The sequence below is a fragment of the Leptopilina boulardi genome, unplaced genomic scaffold (assembly GCF_019393585.1).
Source record: "Leptopilina boulardi isolate dan_hultmark-lab unplaced genomic scaffold, ZJU_Lbou_2.1 LbouV2_302, whole genome shotgun sequence".
NCBI lineage: Eukaryota > Metazoa > Arthropoda > Insecta > Hymenoptera > Figitidae > Leptopilina > Leptopilina boulardi.
Window position 1 is genome coordinate 1,114,199 of NW_026137866.1, and position 20,086 is coordinate 1,134,284.

General features: G+C 28.2%; 2 protein-coding genes across 17 annotated transcripts in view; one reads left to right on the forward strand and one right to left on the reverse strand.

The window, feature by feature from the left end:
* The window catches only part of LOC127282887 (uncharacterized), an 85,649-nt gene extending 75,470 nt beyond the window's left edge, over positions 1-10,179 (reverse strand). For all 16 annotated transcript variants that reach the window (XM_051307455.1, XM_051307453.1, XM_051307467.1 and 13 more), the window contains exons 1-2: positions 9,870-10,179; positions 1,338-6,232 (exon numbers count right to left, since the gene is read on the reverse strand). In XM_051307455.1, the coding sequence (XP_051163412.1) occupies positions 1,338-6,201 (4,864 nt within the window). In that variant the 5' untranslated portion in view covers positions 6,202-6,232; positions 9,870-10,179. The remainder of the gene's footprint in view (positions 1-1,337; positions 6,233-9,869) is intronic.
* Positions 10,180-11,471: 1,292 nt separating this feature from the next.
* Positions 11,472-16,286, forward strand: LOC127282940 (uncharacterized). The gene is made up of 5 exons (XM_051307548.1): positions 11,472-11,660; positions 13,957-14,128; positions 14,242-14,393; positions 14,498-14,620; positions 15,520-16,286. Exons 1-5 carry the CDS (start codon positions 11,641-11,643, stop codon positions 15,689-15,691), a joined length of 639 nt encoding a protein of 212 aa, XP_051163505.1. The 5' UTR covers positions 11,472-11,640; the 3' UTR covers positions 15,692-16,286.
* Positions 16,287-20,086: the final 3,800 nt, after the last annotated feature.

The following is a 20,086-nucleotide window of genomic DNA, read 5'->3' on the forward strand; positions in this document are numbered from 1 at the left end:
TACACAACGAAATCATCGCTTTTTCCCCTAGGATATATATATACCTATATCGTATATACATAGAGAATGATATGAAAGTTCTACATTGACACACACACTCTTTGACCTAATTCACGAAAATCACCCTCTCGTACATCCATTTCCGGTGTTTCTAATTAAGTAGAGGGTTTACTTCTAATTCTACAGTTTAATTGCACTGAAATTAACAAAGTTTCATGAATACATATGTATTCAATGAAATTTAAGGATTTGTGTTGTTTGTATATTTTTGGAAATAGCATTTCACTAGAAAAAAAAAAATTGTATCAACCAAACGAATGCATTGAATTTGTTTTAAACTTTAATTTAATCCCTTTGCCTTTTTGACTGTGAATTCGACCATTTGTTGCAAATAATATTTAAAAAAAAATTTAATCCCACACTAATTTGAAAGTATCAAATTGATACCGACTATTATACTATTATTATTGTTGTTATTATTATATTATTAATATACTATTATTATTATTATTATTATTATTGTTATTATTATATTATTATACTATTATTATACTTGACTATTATCAAATAAATGTTTACTTGATCCAAATAATTTTTTTTTGAATTAAATAAAATGTATTTGAACCAATATTTTCTATAGTTCAAACAAATATCATTTAATTGAATCAAATTATAATTATTTGATACAAATAAATAGTTATTTGATAATATTCAGTATTTTTTGAAAATCGTGAAAAATAAGAAAATACTTTTTTTTTGATAAAAATCATTCTTGATTTTATTAAATTTATTGGTTTACCAATAAAAATAAATGTTTGTAATGAAATAATGTACTTCAAGTTCCGAATGTTGAAATAAATGAACTTTTCATTTGACCTATTTTTAACTTCATTTTCAGTTCAATAAACGTTATTTATGAAAATAACATTATATTCGAAACAAAATGTTTTTTCAAGTTGTGTGAAATAAATAAAATTCATTCGATAAAATAAAACTGACAAATTTTAATTAATATGAAGCTCATCGAAAAACATAATTATAATAAAATGAAATTTAAATAAATTAAATAATAAATAATAATATAATCTGAAAATATCGTTAATATTCCATGAAAAATTAAACCAAATTAAAAGTATTAACGAAATTAAATTAACGGATTAAACTAACCTCGGAACACGGGTTAAATATTTTTTCTAAATTATAAAAATTTAGAGTAAAATTTTCAAAAACCTTTTTTAGGGTAAGGAGAACCTTAATAACTCAGTAAAAAAAATCAATTATCACAGTTAACCTAAACTTATTACACTAGTAAAAATGAAATATTTTTATTAACTCACCAGGTCGATGAAATATTCGTTGAACTTCACCAGCTTCGCTTCCACTTTCGCTCTCACTCAACCCACTCCATTTTCTTGTAACATCATTTTTTAATTGTACAGCTTCAACTTTAGGCGAACGAGAAGTTTCCCTCAAACTTGCGGTACGTCTCAATGACCATGATGTAGTATCTCTCGGTGGTGGCGGTGGCAAGGGTTTATTAGCATCATATTCACAATCAATATTTTTTAAATTATTATTAACTTTACAATTTTTTTGATAAACAGGAATATTACTTGGATGACCCGAATAAATATCGGAAGTTGATGATTGTCCAACATTGCCATAAATTTTCGTCGAATCAATAATATGTTGAGGTGATCGTATTTCATTTTCTTTATTTTTTCTTGTCGGTGGTTCGGGTGCCATTCCATGTTTTGTTGGCCATTTTCCATAGCCAATTGTTGTTGGACAATTGGTCTGATTTGAGAAACTAACACGTTTCTGACCCATTGTTCCATATTCAATAGAACTATTTGAATTGCTGATTAAACTTCCTCTTTTAAAAATAGGAGGCGGTGGTCTTTTATCGACATCGATTTCTTCTTCATAGATTGATGGTGTTTGTGGTTTACGAACGAGAGACGAATTTCCTTTATCCTTATTTGGAACTCTTGAAAATCCTTTATCGTTATTACTATCAAAACCAGGACTTTTTGTATTTCTAAAATCGTCATTAATAAGGAAACGAGGTGATGCACTTTGACATCTATTTACTTCTTGTTCAACTGTTGATGATTTGATGATAATTTTCGGTGATCGTTCCTGTGTGACTGGTTGTGGTCGTACAACTAAAACCGGTTGATTTTGCACCTTTTGACCCATTATTGGTGGTTTTCCAACGACATTGTCTTGTGCACGTTGACCCTTATTTTCCCAGTAAATACCCTCTTGAACTGGTATTGAGGAACAAGTTTGTTGAAACAAGCTGGGTGCTGAGCCATGAACTTTTCTCGTCGGAGAAGTTTGTAACTTCTTCTTCCAATAAATCGGATCATTCCTCTCGTCTCTTTGATTTTGCTCAAAGAATTTACGCTGTTGTTCTTCGTCCAACTTTTTTAATTTTTGCCAATACATCGCGTCTCGCATTTCAGGTGGTGCATCTTGATGAATTTGTGGTTGATGCTTTATGATTGTCGGTGAATTCACATTTTTTCTTTGTGCATCAAGGGCTTTTTGTTGCCAAAAATATGTTTCCAAATGATGCATGGTTTGTTTCTTTGATGGTGACATAAGTTTTGTTGTTTGTTGTTGTGGTTCATAAATATTAATTTCTTGCTTAGGAGATTGCATCTTCGGAGAATTGGTATTAATTGCTTGATTGTGAGTAATTCTTGATCCTGAATACAGTGGCTCGACACTTTCACTATTTTTAGCACATGATGATGAGTCAGATGAATTTAAAGTTTGCACATTCCTTTCCACTGGTTGTGATCTCTGAATATAAATTGAATTTTGATTCTGAAATTGTTTTGATGATTCACTGTAGGGATTATTTAAAGATTCTTCTTTTAGTGAAATATTTTCAATCTCACGACTTTCTTCTTTATTTATTTCGGGAGATTTATGGGATTCGATAATTGTTTCTTGATTATCTGGCGATCTGAGGCAAATCGCTCTCTCGGCAACAATATGTTTTAATGATTGTTTTGTATTTAGAGCTTGACTCGGAGAATCGACAATTGGAATTGGTGAATCGGGACATTCTGATTTTATAATCGGATGGCTTTTCGGAGAGTCGTAGATGATATCACGTTTCGGTGATGCTATGAGTATTTGATCGCTTGGCTGCGCCTTTCGTGGCGATAGTAAATTTTGATTTATGTTTTTAATTGGCTCCGGAACTTTCAATTTCACTTCTTGATACGGTAGCGGTGACATTGCTTTCTGATTAGTTTCTTTCAAGATACCTTGGGAATTATTTGATAACATATTATTTAGACCTAAAATAGGACTAATTGGCGGTATGATGATTAAAGGAGATGTAACCCTTTTTATTCTGTCAGGTGATTGTATTATATTGGGAGGTAGGACCTCCAAATTTTCTTTTTCAATTCTTCTGTCTTCAAAATTCTTCTCTTTGATTCTAATATCTTGGAAATAATTTTCATGATCTTCGATATTTTCATAGTTCTCTTTAGCTTCAACATCCTCGATATTTTTACCCTTAATCCGAACCAAAGTTTCTTTGTTTCTAATGTCCTCGAAAACCTCATCTTTTAGAGAAGTATCCAGTTTTTTGTTTGTTATTTCCCTCACTTCTTTGTCATTAAAACTCTCGTCTTTGGAAATAGTCTCAATATTAGCGTGTGCTTTGATAAAATTACTAAACACTGGAATAATGGGACTACTTTTTGATGGTGGGGGAATTTCTTGATTTCCTTTAGGTGAAAGACGTTTCGGTTCCTTAATGTTCATCCTTTTTAGGTTATCATCGTAGAGAACTTCTTCGTTAGATCTCGAAAAAGAATCAGATGTTTGTAGATCGGGTTCACATTTATCGCCTGAACTATTTGAAGGCGATGTGTGACTACTTGCATGAGGTGAATTGAGATAATATTCGCCACTTTTTGAACTAGTTGGAGAAAATCCACTCTTTTGACTGGAATTTGGAGTATAGGATGAATCAGCATAGTCACCGGATTTTTGACTAAAACTTGGCGAATATTTTGGAGCACGAATACTTTTGTCATCGGAATATATTTGTCGAGATTGATGAACCTGTACTGTACTTTGAGTTTGATTAATATTTGTATCGATAAATTGATTTCTGTGGGTTTCCATTCTTTTAATACTGTTATTGTCATAAAATTCAGATCTATTTTCATGATAATTAACTTCCTGAATGACACGAGGACAATTACGAATATCCTGTTGATTATCAGTGACAAATTGCATTCTCTGTGGAATTGCTGGTAATGGTCGATCCATTGGATGAACGGCTCTCGATCGAATAAGATATCTTTCGGATGGTGGCGCTGATATTCTTCCCGATGCTCCATGATTTCTAATGAAGCAAGATTGAATTGGTTCTTGAAAACTGTGTTTTCTTTCTAAATTACAATGTCGATCAGTCTCAATTTGTCGGGAATTTTTCAATTGTCTCATATCGGGTGAACCGCTAATTATATTTTGCTCTATCCATTCAGTTTCGGGTGAAACAAAATTATAGGAAGAATTATTGGCATCGTAATGTCTTGAAGCGTGTCGTGTTTGAGAGTAATTTGATTCTGTTTGTAGAAAATGATCTGGTGTACTTGTAATTATTCCTTGAAGAGGAAATATATTTTGTTTCATATCGTGTATTCTGTCCTCGATCATATTAGGATCTGACGTCACATTTCTTCTTATGTCTTCATTTAATTTCATGGAATCTATTGATTTTGAATAATTACCATTTTGTTGGTATTGTGGCAAATGTTTATCGTCACGTCGTTTTCTTTCTCTTGGATCCTTTTTGGGTGTTTTTCGCGATTCCTTTGGAGAAAATATTCCCGGTAGAAGACGTCGTATTCCTTTCTTTTTCTTCTCCTCCTTGGGAGATTTTGAAGAACATGGCTCCATGGCGAATAGAATTAAATTATCGTAATTGATATTTTTATTTAAATCACTTATTAAATTCACTTCTTCTAATTTAATTTCTTCGCAAAAGTCATTTTTACCTGAAATGACTTCTTTTAAATCAGATTCTTTTTCTGTGTCATTATCTTTAATAATATATTCACAGGATGATACACTGCCTAATTGTTCGACATATGATTTCGAAGAATTGGACGAATTTTCCTCTGAATTATCTTTCAATAAATCCTCGTGCCACTTATTTTCAAGTTGCCCTACTTTTTTGTTGTATTTTTGCTTTTCAACAGTATCGAAAACTCGATCCGTTTCTGGTTCTATAGACTGATCAAGATTAGTTTCCAATAAACTGTTTTCCTCAATTTGAAGTTTTGTACAAAGTTTTAGTTTATTTAGAAAACTTTTATCAAATTGTTTTTCGGTTTCTTTTTTAGTGGGATAGTCGTCGTCAATGATGGGCAAAATTTTCACCGACTCGACGTCAAATATAGGAAGTCTTTCTTTGTAAATCTGAACCGTGTCGACATTGATTTTAGTCCCTAAAACTTTTTGAAGTTGTTCAATTTCGTATTGGCACTTCGCGAGACGATAATATGCTTCTATATTTTTGTTCTTATCTTCAATATCCTCGGGAGATTTTCTATCTTTATTATGGTTGAAATCGACTTTTCGATCACACTCAACTGATAATACTTTATTTGACGTGGTTTCTTTTTTTAACAAATTTTCTAAATTACATTTATTATCATTTAATAAAAAATTCTCTTTTTCATTGACGAATTTTATTGGTAACTTTCGCGAGTAATTTTTAAAATTTAAATTACTATCATTAATGGAAGTCTTTGTCAGTCGAACAGGACGAATTCTTATTTTATAAGTTAAAGGAATACTGTTATTGCGAATCGATAAAATTGGCACTTTTGACGTATTTTTGTAAGCTTTAACATTTTTTTCAAAGATTCGCGAATTTGTCTTGGCATTTGCTTTTAATTTAAGAAAATTCCTACTATCAGGATTTTTAGATTGTTGTGAAAAATTATTATTTTGTTCAGAAATAATTCGTGAACTTTCACTTTTGGTTAAAAGTATTTTTCGACTTTTACAAGTTTCTAATACAATCTTTTCTACAGTGATCCTATCCACCGAGAGAATACGCACCCCTTTTTCACTATTTTTGTCACTGTTGACGTTCGTGAAATTCCGAGACTCTGATGTTCCACTATTGTTAAAGTACTTCGGTATCTCCATTCCAATAAATCAAAGTACTTGTTAGGAACTCCTGTAAAAAAAATTAAAAAATTATTAATAATTTATAAAAAAAAAAAAAAATCTTATAAACAATCTCTTGCTCATAATCAAAAATATACTGTTAAACAATTTTTTTAAATTATGACAAATTAGAAAAAAAAAAAGTTTGATTAATTTTTAAGAAATTAATAACATCATAAGGTGTACCTATAATAAAGTCTTTTTACTGACTGAATTATTTATGCAATGTTTAAAGAGTCAACTTAAAGAAGAAAGGGAGAAACTGAGGAGGGAGTTAGAAAAAAGAAGGGGTTACGTTCATTGACATATATAAATTCTCATATTTCAATAACAGAGAATTCGTATCAAATATTCCTAAAGGTATTTGAAGGTAATAACCATATAGATGACGAAACTTGTATACATAACTGATACACTGTTTCTGAGCAGGAAATGCAGAAATAGTTCAAATATTTAATTTATTATTAAATAATTTCTAAGTTATCTACAGAATTAGATAAAAATACAGAAATATTTTCAAAAATATATATTAAATATTTAATTATTCAAAATAAAAAATCAAAAAAATGATAAGTCTATCTGGAAAAGAATAGCAAATACAAGGCAAACAACGCATATTACATAAGTAAAAATAATGTAATTAAGTTTAAAATTTTAATAAATAATAATAAGAAAAATAAAATTAATTTTAATTATTTAAGCAATAATTTATGATAATTAATTTAAAAAATAGACGCACATGTGCTGCTATTCGTTAAAAAAAATTAAGATTCAAAGGATGAGTAATTCAAAAATTGGACATTGATAAGATATACTGACTAACATTGAAAGATAACAAGTGACAAAAGGCTTAAAAATTAATGGAAATCTGATTTGAAAAATGATAATTTCATATACATCGAAAAAGTATTATAAAACTCTTAAAATACATTGTACTTTTTTTTATATATTATAACTGCAAAAAAATCTTTTACAAGAGTTCAATTAATTTTATTAAATATGAAATTTTTCTAAAGAATGACTAAAATTGTTGAATGAAACATTGCGGATTTTAAAAAGAAATTCTAAATAAAACGGAAGATGGTAAATCACTATCTTCACGTGCAGATGAAGATAAAGATTTAAAATTGTTTTGAAAGGAGAAACTGGTGATACAGTAGTAACCTGCTAACACCTTATACTTCATCTGATAGATGTCTCCATATGAACTAAACCGAGATTTAACATCATGTATATAAACACAATTTATCTCATGCGGATGTTTATAAACATATTTGTAAACCAATTTAATGACAATGCAAACTAATTAAATAAATAAAAAACAGAATTAAATAATAAAAATGCATACGCAATGATTTTTTCTACTGCATTTTTTATAAAAAGTATTTAAAAACAATTTAATAATTATTATTTAAATATTTTTCTAAAAAACTTATAGTAATTTAAAACAAAAGTGGACTAAAAATATAATATAAATTAAATTTTTTTTCAAAAGATAAATATACCGGAAACCGTTTCAAAAACCATGACATTACGACAAATACAAACAGTTATAAAGTAACTGACATTTAATGTTCAAATACATAAAATATAAATAAATCGTCCTTTCTTCAGAGTAATATAATTATAATGTTCCACATAGACTTGATGATTATTGGCTATATATTCCATTTACAATGCGTTCATGAAGTAAATGGCAAAAAGAGTATATTAATTATATAGTTCCAAGAAGAAAGGAATGTTCTAAAAATATTCCAGCTCTTTGTGAATTAGAATACCATTCAAACAAGAAGTAAAATACAATTTCTAGTATGTAAGATAATTTTAGATCAAAAGATAAAACATTGAGAACCTTGACACGGATTTTTTTTTCACTCTAATCTTAAAATCAAAGTCTGATGTGAGTGATGTTTGACGTATACTATCTTTCATTGGTTTCATTAAACTCTCTCTCTCTCTCTCTCTATTTTTGGTCCAGACAAGCTTTCAATCTGTTAGGGGAGTGAGAATTATTTCGAGCACCCGCACTTAAAATGCACAGGCCCCCTAATATATCAGAAGAAACTTTGTACATGAAATCAGTTGCAAAAATGAATCGGCTAAATATTCAAACGATAAAATAAAAGAATGAAATTAAAAATTTAATAATTAAATCAAAAAATCCTCAAAAATAAAATGAAAAACATACAACAAAAAAGAAAAATAGAACAATATTCTTTTTTTCAGAGAAAAAAAAAACGATGGCAAATTTTGTAAAATTTGAGGTTCTTAAATATTCAGTAAAACCGCTGCAACTTTCGTAGAAGCGTTTTCTTTATAGTTTTACACTTTACGGTGTACAATAACCAAGGGGATAACGGAACTAAGGATGAATGCAAAAGAAACATTCCTTTCGCTTACGCCCTGCTGACGTTACCTGTGCAACCGTCTTTGACCTGCAAAATATCTTCGAAAGTATCACTATAATACTAAAATGGTATCCCCTACACCTTTCAAAATAAAAATTTTCAAGCTCCATTTCATTGTCTGCGAAAATTTTTCTTTTCTACAAAACTTAATAAGATTTAGACACTAATTCCAACAGACTAATAATGAAAATTTAAAAATTACCCAATGTATCATTTTTAAATTCCATAAAAATTGAAATGCTAAAATTTATCACACTGTAAAATTTTAAAATGCCAAATGTTTTGAAGAGAAAAAAAAAATTAAAATCTTCATGCATAAACACAACTCCTCATACTCAACGAAAAGAGCACGTGCATTTTTCACACAAAGGCAATTTTATATGCATCTCATGCGTGAAACTATATGTTTTATAATGTGCATCATATAACACAACATTAGGTACTTGACATGCATATTTTAATGTTATTCATTCTTTAATTAGATTATTAACCCTTTTTTAAATATATAATAAATACCGTGTTAATGAAATACAAAACGATTGTTTTTCCAAACAAATGAAAAAACACATATGACATGAAGTAGCTTCTTAGAAAAAAGATTTACAAAACAACAGATCAGCAAAAAATTTTTCGAAACACATTTTACGTTGTGTTATTTAAGACATTTCACTTCCTTTGTATAGTTGCACTGCAATATAAATATATGCTGTGCAAAATATAATTACCGTTAACTTGAGCAAATTATAAATCTATCAGAAAAAAAATTCAACCCTTCATTGCTTAAAAAATTAATTTTCTTTATACAGAGAAAAAAATAATTCGAATTTTAAATAACTGGACCTATCAAGTACAAATTCCACATACGAAACAAGTTTGCATTGAAGAAACAACAAAAAATCAGTTTCACTGCCTGCACTCACAAATTTACCTCCGAAAAAAAACAAGATGTCAAATTAACCTTCTCTTATATTTAAACCAAAAAAAAAAAAATTATCTTATTATAATCTCCTATAAAAAATAGAAAAACAAACATTTTCTTGACTTTTACTTTACTCCGCTTGTATATAGAATTGAACGCTTCTCACACAATGACAAAAATTCTAGACAAACATTTTATATATTTCTTGAGCAATGCACATATACTCAATTAAAACAATTAATAGAGGTCTAAAAAGTCAAATAAGAGACAATTGAGAATGCATTCCAAGTATTTATATATGCATTTTTTTATCCCCTTACCATGATTTTCATTGTCGATAAGAAAAGTAAACAAAACGAATTATCCAAATGATCGCCAGGATAAGAAAATATTGGTACACACACGTTCATTCGTTAAAATATATCACACACAATTTCAAATCACAATATTAACAACACTACAAATAAACCACATTTCTACACACATGTTGGAAAAACGAATTTGATAAAAAAAATAAAAAACACATATAGAAAATTGTAATAAAAAAAAAAGTAACAACTAAAAAAAATCGCGTCACCGCGTCTCAATGTGAGACGTGCCGGAAGACGAATTCAAGACGAATCAAGAGGAGGTACATTCAACAAGTGATCCTGGGGTGAACACAGAATTTCTTAGTTCGTTTCGTGACCAATTGGCGCCACTAGACGACAAGTGTTCCAACTTAAAATTCATTTTTACCAACATCTATTGTATTATTAAAAAATTAGTAAAATTTAATTTTAATATACATTTTAATTTTAAATAATTTATTTACAAGAAAAATAAAATTGATTTTTTGCAATCAAATTACTAATTACAATCAATTACCATCAGAATTGTTCATTAGTTAATGTAACCGCTTTGGATAGATGTCGACACATGCATAAGTTTACCTGTCGTAATAATATTCACTGAATTCAAATCGAAAAAAATATTCTATACTTTTAGGAATATATAAAAATCTTTGTGACACTTTAAATAAATGTGGAAATAGTTAAAAAAATTTCAAAAATTAATTTAATTTCAGTTATTTCTTAAAGTAAGATTCTGTTACATATGATAAGTTGAATTTAAATTGGAATCTTATTTTAAGATAGAAATTAAATTCTAAAAGTAAGGCTATGTCTTAAAACACTGAAATTTGGCAAAATAAAATTTGATTTAGGAATAATTCAACCACAAATAATCGGTTGATTATTACCAAATAAATACTTACTTGAACCAAATAATCATTATTTGAATTAAATAAAATGTATTTGAACCAATAATTTTTGTATTTGAAACAAATACGCAGCTAACTGAAATAATAATTATTTGATACAAATATTTATTTGATAATAGTCAAGTAACAAATTATTTGAATCAAATAAATTTTATTTCCCAGTGTAGCTCTTACAATTGTAATTACAAAACTGTTTTGTAAAATTTTATAAACTAAACTCATTAATTCTCTAATTTCTCGAATAAATTTCAAGTAGGATGAAATTGAACATACATGATATGTAACACCTCTAAGAACATAAGTAGTTAAGAACCAACTTAGTAATTGGATTAGAGCTGAGTAAATCATCAAACTTTAAATCCGACGCTTAACGACCTTGTATGGTATAGAATTCATTTAAGCCTCTGGAATAATTATAATGAAGAATTTTTAAAAATTAAAATAACTTTAGATAAAGAAGAAGAAAAATGCACCTTTGTGAATATTTATCCGACATAAGCTCTCTCCAAAAATGTTGACTACAAAGTTATCGAATAAAGACCTTTTTAGAATTATTACAAATAATATATGCATGTGATCACATGGATATTATGTCAATGGTTCTATGTTCTTCGTAATCTTATAAGAGTGAGAGTACCAATATAAATGGAGAGAAGGGGAAACTGAGCTCGGCACTCTCAAATACTCTGTCTTAGCGATTGCAGTGGTGTGTGCTTCATTCTTTCTTATTTATTCTCCTCGGCTCCACCTCCATCAGCAACAGATTGTTTCATTCGAGAATCAAAACGGATTTGACTGCTGATTTAAATACACACAAAGAGTGAACTACAATGAACCTTAAACTTTTTACGTGAGTAAAAAAAAAAAAAAATTTGTCATTTACATTTATAAGACATTTCCTTTATATTTCAATAAATCCCAACCCCCAATTGTAATTCTATATTATGCATCACCGGCCAAGATATATATGAAATAAATGCTAAGCGCGGATCAACAGCGGGAATGTTCTTAGATGACGGTATCGATTTCATTACGGTAAAAAGTGAAAGGTGTTAATTAATTGCATGCGTGTGTGAGGGATAAAAATTCATTTTCAATAGGCCAAAAGTCGACATAGTTATAAATAAATTCTTTCAGAAATATTTATTTCTTATATTCATTTATAATTATTTCAAATAAAATATGATGGGCATTTCTTTTTTTCTTTCAATAATAATAATAATAATAATAATTTCACCGAAAGCATCTTTAGAAAATGTAATGATTAATTCTTATTTTGGCCAGAAAGTTGATCAGAATGAACGGGTTGAAAGTGAAAACATATGGTTGAGGACGTAAAATGGAAAGTGGTTTTAGCAGAAAATCAGATGCCGCTCTTGTCATATACATATAGACATAACCGGTAAACGTTTAATGACCGTGAGATCGAAGCTGCATCAAAAAAAAAAAAAAAACGCTTTACGCATATTATCAATTACAAAGTTATATTATGTAAAACTTTTACGAGACATTTTCATAAGTTTAATTATACATTTATACGCATCAGTATTAATATATTCACTTTTCTTCATCGTATCTCTTTTTTTAAATCTAGAACCAATAGCAGAAAGCAGAAAAATCAAATCATCACAATTTCCATCAGGTCTTTTGAGAATAATTTCATAAAAATTTCCAGTAATGCAGAAACAAATATTGTGAAAAAAATTTAAGGCTTATTATTTTTTTCGTGAAATTTTCATTTCTTTTTTTTTTTTAGAAAAAATTTGCAAGGCACTGGAATGCTGCATGGATCCAAACCGGATTCACTCCACAAATAATCGGTTTTTTTTTTAAATTTATTTTTCCCGGTCCTCGTATCTCCCAAATCTAATGGAATTCTTTATTTTAAGCATCTTTCTGTTATTTTCAAGAGAAGGATAAAAAAAAATTTTATCCTCGTTTGACCGAAAAAAAGGAAACTAAATGATAACGTAAAAGCAATTTTTTTCGCATAAATCGAGAAATTCCGAAGAAAAGTGAATATATTTTTGTTCTTTATTCGCTTCTTATTTTATTAATCCTCACGAAATTCTATCCACTTGTAATTTAAATATATATATATTTGTTGCAACTGGAATACCTAATTCTAATTAAAATTCCATCAATTAAATAAATAAGCAATTGCATCATATACTGGAATTTTATTCAATTTATTGAAATAAAAGTGTGAATAATGAAAGAAAGGGATCGTATATACAAAGCTATATAAATAATGAATTTCTTTTTTAAAAATAAAAAATTTTTCGACTACTTTTTTCTTTCTAAATTAATTCTTTTCGTATAATTTCTTGAAATTCGATCTCTTGGATCAATTTATTGAGAAACGTTGATTATCATTTTTCATAGTCCCGTGCACTGTGTTGCTTGTTACGACTTTAACATGATTGCTAAACAAGTATTACATGAACTTATCCACAGTTCATAACCACTCTCGAATTCTGAGAAAACGACTCTTTTACGAACTTTAAAATACTATACTCATAATACATAATTATACATATGTTAGATATTATAAATATTATATTTTACACCACTATTAGTCTATCATTAATATTATAACAAAAGTTAAACAGTTTAAACACTGTTTTACATTATACTGAATTTGTGTACATATAGAAAACAGATATTACATTAAAAAAATATTGAAATTGATAAAGTGGCAAATAAATAAAAGGAAGACAGTGCACGTGACCATCAAAATAATTTCACACTTCTCAATATCGAAGTTCTTGGCTGGTTTTCTTGACATTTGTATAAACTGCCACACACGTATGAATCCGCGACACGTAACGATATAGCTAATCTCGAGAATAACGTCCAGCCAAGGCAGAGAAAGTAAGTTTCATGCCTGAATGTCACAGGTCAAAATCCGCCTGGTCTACCTATCGAATGCATGTCTTACTTTGAGACTTTTACATGTGCATTTTCAATCTCTCATCACTTTTGAAAAAATGAATAAAAAGAAGCAATTTTTTCACATTGTCAAACACATTTCCCTATTAAAAATAAATTTCCATCTAAATAAAATTATACATTTATATTCGTGATTAAAAATTCTAATCAAATTATATTAATAATTCCAATATTATATTAAAATTTTGTTGCAGAATTCTACTATTTTGTCTAATAGCTGTTTCTAAATCAGCCGAGGAGGAATATGATTACGAGGAAGAAGCTGCACCCGCTCCAGTAACACCTGCCCCAGCAAAACCTGCTAGTCGATTGGGAGGACTTCTTGCAGCCCGAAATAGACCACTTCCTGGCAAAAAAACCACACAAGTAAGTAATATCGCGAAAGAAAAATCTTGCATTTTCATTATTATGCTACCAAAAAATATTCTTTTTCCAAGAAATAAATTTCAAACGATAATAAGAAATTTCCACATTTTCAGTTAACGTCAACAACAGCAAAAGCGATAGAACATCCTGTTGATGAGGATGTTGAAGGTGATGAGGGTGCTGAAGAAAAGCAAGAAGAAGAAGTCCATGTCACAACAACAGAGGCATCGAAAAAATTAAAAGGTGGAGTTGTCAGGCCCTTCAGGTAATTTGAACCAAAAAAAAAAATCTAGTGCAACAATTTTTTTTTGAAAAAAAAACTATCGATATATTTCAATTAGGAAAATATTAATATTCATTGACGTTCAGGTCAAATGAAGATCTATTGGCTGCTTTAAAACGAAGAAGAGCTCAAGTTGGTTCAAGTCATTCCAAGGACCACAGTTCAACACATTCTCCAGCTGAAGCTACATCATCAGCATCGAAATTTAAGTAAGTTACACAAATTTTATCCCTAAAAATTATAAATTAAAGAAATTTTCAAATTAATGTGGTATTTAAAAACTGTTATCTATAAATCATATAAGTATTTATTTCTATCTAATTATTATTTGATTCCATTAAAATAACAATACAAAATTTACTGTTTCAAATAAAGTTAAATATGATTCAATTAAATATTTATCTGATAATAGTCCTCTAATTATACACTTTTTTCAATTTTTAAAAATCTGCTAATTAAAATTAAACACAAATAAAGGTTAATTTCTTAAATTTCTGAATCCTATCAGCCATCAAGAACGTACACTGAAAAAAAATTATTTAATTCAAATAATCCGTTACTTAACTATTATCAAATAAATTATTTAGTTAATACACGGAGAGAAATCTGGTGCGATTTACGCATGAGCATGTCCTTAGGAATATAGTAACAGACGCTTTCAAGCAAAAATCCTAAGTGAGCGAGGTATTATTGTATGAGTCTCACCTGATATTCAGATGGAATCTTATGGTTTTTGCTTGGAAGTGTCCATGCTATATTCCTATGGACTTGCTCATGCGCAAATCGCAGCAGATTTCTCTCCGTGTAGGTCACAAATTAAACATCTTTCATCTATTATCAAATATTTGCATTGAATAATTATTGAGTTAATTAAATTATATTTGTTTCAAATACAGAAATTATTGATTCAAATATAATTCACATAAAAATTATTTGCTTCAAGTAAATATTTATTTGGTAACAGTCAAGTAACCGATTATTTGAATCAAATAACATTTTATTCAATGTGCACACAAAAAAGGCAGGTTGATTCCATAAAAGAAACACTTTTTCTGTATATAAATGTAAAAAATTCTAAATTTAGACAGACAATAAAACATGATTACAGATCGGCATCAAGTGGAAGCAGAAGAAACAGTGGAAATGCAGAAGCAACATCAAAACCAACGAGTCGTGGAAGGTTTGGTTCCACTCGGGGTTCGAAACCAGTTCAAGAGGATGTTGAGGAAACTCAACATGATGAAGTTCAAGTAAAACCGAAATCGTTTCGTAGAGGTTAAATTTAAAATAAAAAAAAAACGAGTGGGTGAAATAATGTTACACGAACTTTCGAATCTGTTGTTCCTTTGCGTTTAAAAGAAAGTTGTGATATGTGCGGCATAATGAGAAAACTGCGTTTCAAAATATAGACTGACATCGCCTCTATTATTGCCTCATCAACTTTTTTTTTTTTTTTTTTTTCTTTTTTTTTAAACTCTCCAAATGAAATTTATTATGATTCAATATTATAATATTTATTGAAATGAAAATTCTTTTTTCAACGAATAACGCACCATTAAATCAAAGTGATTCAATTATATGTGCCTTAAATATAGTATATATAGAATTATAACGCTATCGTCAAATTTTTGAAAAAAAATTTGACCAAAAACAGTGTGTGATTTTTCCTTTCTTGTAAATTTTAACTAAAAAGAAAAGAATAAAATTTTGTACAGAGCCTTGTTTTTACAAAGATAAAAAATAAACGAAGAAATGAAGATTGCTGTAAATTTTTAAGAGCCAACGACAACCAAATATATACATACACGTATATATGTATAATTGTGGAGAATATAAGTTGTGACGGTTAATTAAAAAATATTCGTAATACGATAATTTGTGTATGTATTTCTAATTCCCAATTCTCCTCGAATTTTGCTTATTCTTTTATTATTAATTATAATAAATAATAATTAATACTATAATTAATATAATAATAATTATAAAAAAATATTTTCAAAAAAAGTATTTGTAAAAAAAAGTATTGCACAAACTCAAAATTTAATTATAAAACATAATTATCAATTAATTACAATTGACCTATTCACCGTACAAGAGTAATTAATTCTTAATAATTAATTATCGATTGCTTCATCATGAATAGTAATTAATTGTCGATTCTTTTACGATTAACAGTAATTAGTTGTAATAATTAACTAATTGATTATATTAATATTATTATTATTATTATTATAATTATATAAAAGATATAAGACATAATATGGAAATTAATTTAAATTTGTGACGATAATAATATAAACGCGACAAAGTGTATATAATTTATTATATGCTACAGAATGTAAAATTTCGTGCAAAATTTGCATATAGAAGATATTTTGCTTTGTCTCACTTTGGAACACATATTGTACTCGCAGTCGCAGATCACAATCAAAGTTTACATCAAGAATAGAAATTCTGATCTGTCTACAAGATACACTTCATCGAGGGCATGCAGTCACGTTGCGCGACTCTTATACAAAGTTCAGTTGCATTTTATGAATATGTAAATTAATTTATCAAACCGCGTGTGTGTGTGTGTTACATTTCGAATCAACAAACTTTGATCTATTCACATTCTAGGTCAAATGTTAAGAAAAAAGAACTATTGTAAATTATTGCAATTTAACAAATCAATTTAATAAAAAAAAAATTTGCAAATTGAAAAAATAATAAATGCAAATTGAAAATATTAAATTGACAATATATTAAATGCAAATTCGAAAAAACTGATGAGAAAACGATAAGCATAACGATATAAGCACACATTTGGCAAATGATATATCATTTTGAAGAAGGAGAGTCAAATGAAAGGTATATAGCACCTATATCTTTGAAAGTTCAGTAAAAATACATGCCAGACTCTTCCTGAGAATATTCACCTTTCTGTGAAGAAAACAATGGATGACCTTAGACGATCCTTTTCATTATTTATATATATATATATATATATACAATTGCAGTCAAATCAAGTAAAAGGAGATGCATCATTAGGACTTTATATTGTAAACTGCATCGTATTCTGGAGTATTATAACTATCTTTGGGAAACGACCGCACTTTATAGCAAAAGATCAAAAATGGGTCAAATGAACATAAAGAATCGCTTTGCAGAGCTATAATGCTACTTCGATCTGTTACAAGATTTTCCTATAAAAGAGTGTGAGATGAGTAAAAGAGCAAATTCAACTAAAGCGATTGTGAAAAAAAATATGAGAAAAACGACAAATCATCAAAGTAAAGCAACAACCATCTAACTTATCAGATAAATGAAAAATAATAACTAATCTCTTTCTCCTTTTTCATAAAAACCCTCTTTGATAATAAATCAAACCTTTTTTTTTGGTTATTAACAAAATTTGGTTACAATCAGTAAAATTTTTGTTGACAATTAAAATTTAAGTATTTTAAAATTTAATTAAATTAAAATTTTTGTTAAAGAGGTATAAAATAGAATTTCTTTTTCGAAAACCAATTTTCAAATACAGAAAACAAATTGTTTAGTAAAATCATAAAAAAAGGAAAAATTTAAAATAATGTAAAATTTCCCATACAGAGACTGAGAATCCACAATAATAATTTATCAAACGCAAATAAAAATTATGGATTCAACATATATATGAAAAGCAAGGAACGTGAGGTAAAGTAAAAGGACTAAAAAGCCTCAATGGCCTTGAGATCTCCATAATTAAATAATACAAAAGATCTTAACAATTTCAAATAATTCAATAGTCTAAACAAAATATGAATTGAAAGTGAAATAAAATACTTTTTTTTTTTTTTGTTGGAAATAACTCAAATTGTATATAAGTACATTTTTTTATAATTATTTCTCAACACCAATAAATTGATTTTTCTTCTGTGTAAATAGAAAGTTAATATATATTATTGAATAATCGTCGAGAAAAGTCAGTCACATTGAAAAAAAAAAAAAAAAAAAAAAAAAAAAGAAAATTCAATGTCGCTTATTCTACAGGGTGTCTTAAGACAAATTTATTTAATGATACCTTTTTCATTATATCTCGCGCGTAGTTCAAAAAGAAAATAGTCTATTCTCAATAATTTAAGCCCGTTTATAATTTTCTATTACTTTCTAATTTATTCAATTACACGCAATTTGTATATATGTACAAACAAATTATTTGACAAAACAAATTATATGATTGTTATTTACAAAAGAAATTGAAAAAAAAAAAATTCCACATAAATTGATTTAAAAAATCAATTATATTAATTAAATATAATTTCCAAAAGTCTTTTGAGATATTGTTAAAACCTAAAAAAGCAAATAATTTGTGCTCATTATTTTTTTTTTAACTTTTTGAACGGTTATAAAAATTGCAAATTACTAGTAATTATTATTGTTATTTGATGAATTATTTTCGTAATTTAAAGTGAATGACGTATATCAATTAAAAAAACGAAAAAAAAAAATGCATCCAACAATGTAAAGTACTTTCGTTTTTGTTACATGGAAGCCGTACAAAAGTCTTCAAGGAGATCAACGCTCCTTCCGGTCTCATGCAAGATGGTCTAAATGACTGTATAGAAAAACCCCATGAGGTAAAATCAAATAACACGTTAATATTGAATGTGAAAAATTGTAAAATATACATTTTTTCTTAACTCTCAAGGATAATAGTCGACCTTTTCATATACAACAAAATCTGAAAAGACTTTTGGAATATGTACTGTTGAAAATACATTCATTTTATTTCTTCACATATTTATACACATATATATATATATATATATATATATTTAATAATAAGGTCAATCATACGAATGTAATAATTGACTATAAATTTAAAAGCATGAATCCTATAAAAAGGAATTCCTAATGAAGGTTATTCGGCACACCAGCCATCCTTGATTTAATCAACATTCCGTCAGAAAAATTTCCCGATTCATATTAGTCGTATATATGATGAGCTATATAACGGCTTCATATATATATAACGTGTCTGCCCGAACGCAATCTTGAACTACTTAACTAGTCAGTATTACTCGATGACTATGTAATGTATGTATAGAAATTTACAATTTGTCCAATTTAGAAACTTATCCAATTTTACACAGAAAAAAAATCAATCTTTCACTTTTTCAAAATTAATAAAAATTTCTTTTTCATTTTATGCTACATTTATTAGAATTAGTCAAAGGTTAGCATAAATAAATAAGAATTGCAACTCTCGCGTGAAATAATTTATCTCCCTCCCAAAGAAATTTAAATTTGTCGGCCTACTTTTCAAATTTGTTTTCCACATAAGTAAATTGAGTTTTTAAATAGAAAAACAGAGAGAGAGAGAGAGAGAGGGATCTTTTAGTATGATAAAAGCTTTAACTATTAAATTTATGCAAATTTTGCTTGTCTCTCATTGTAATTAAAACCTTCTCTATCTTGAGACCAAGAGCAACAGACTGTTATGCACTGTTAGTTTCTGCAATACAATGTGAAATAATAACTCACCTAACTGCACCCCTACTGCTTTATGTCACTTCACATTTTCATAATTATTTCCTTGTTTCGCAGCAATGGGCTTTTCTTTTGCAACACCATCACCTGTCCACTGTTGCCGTATCTCTTATATTGCTCAAACATCTTTTAGTCATCCAGCTTCTGAAAAAAAAACATTCACA

What these genes read in the sequence shown, in the direction of transcription:
- LOC127282940 (XM_051307548.1), top strand. Translation starts at nt 11,641, where the DNA reads ATGAACCTTAAACTTTTTAC. An exon ending in ATGAACCTTAAACTTTTTAC is followed by an intron (nt 11,661 to 13,956) that starts GTGAGTAAAAAA and finishes ATTTTGTTGCAG; the next exon opens with AATTCTACTATTTTGTCTAA. An exon ending in GGAGTTGTCAGGCCCTTCAG is followed by an intron (nt 14,394 to 14,497) that starts GTAATTTGAACC and finishes ATTGACGTTCAG; the next exon opens with GTCAAATGAAGATCTATTGG.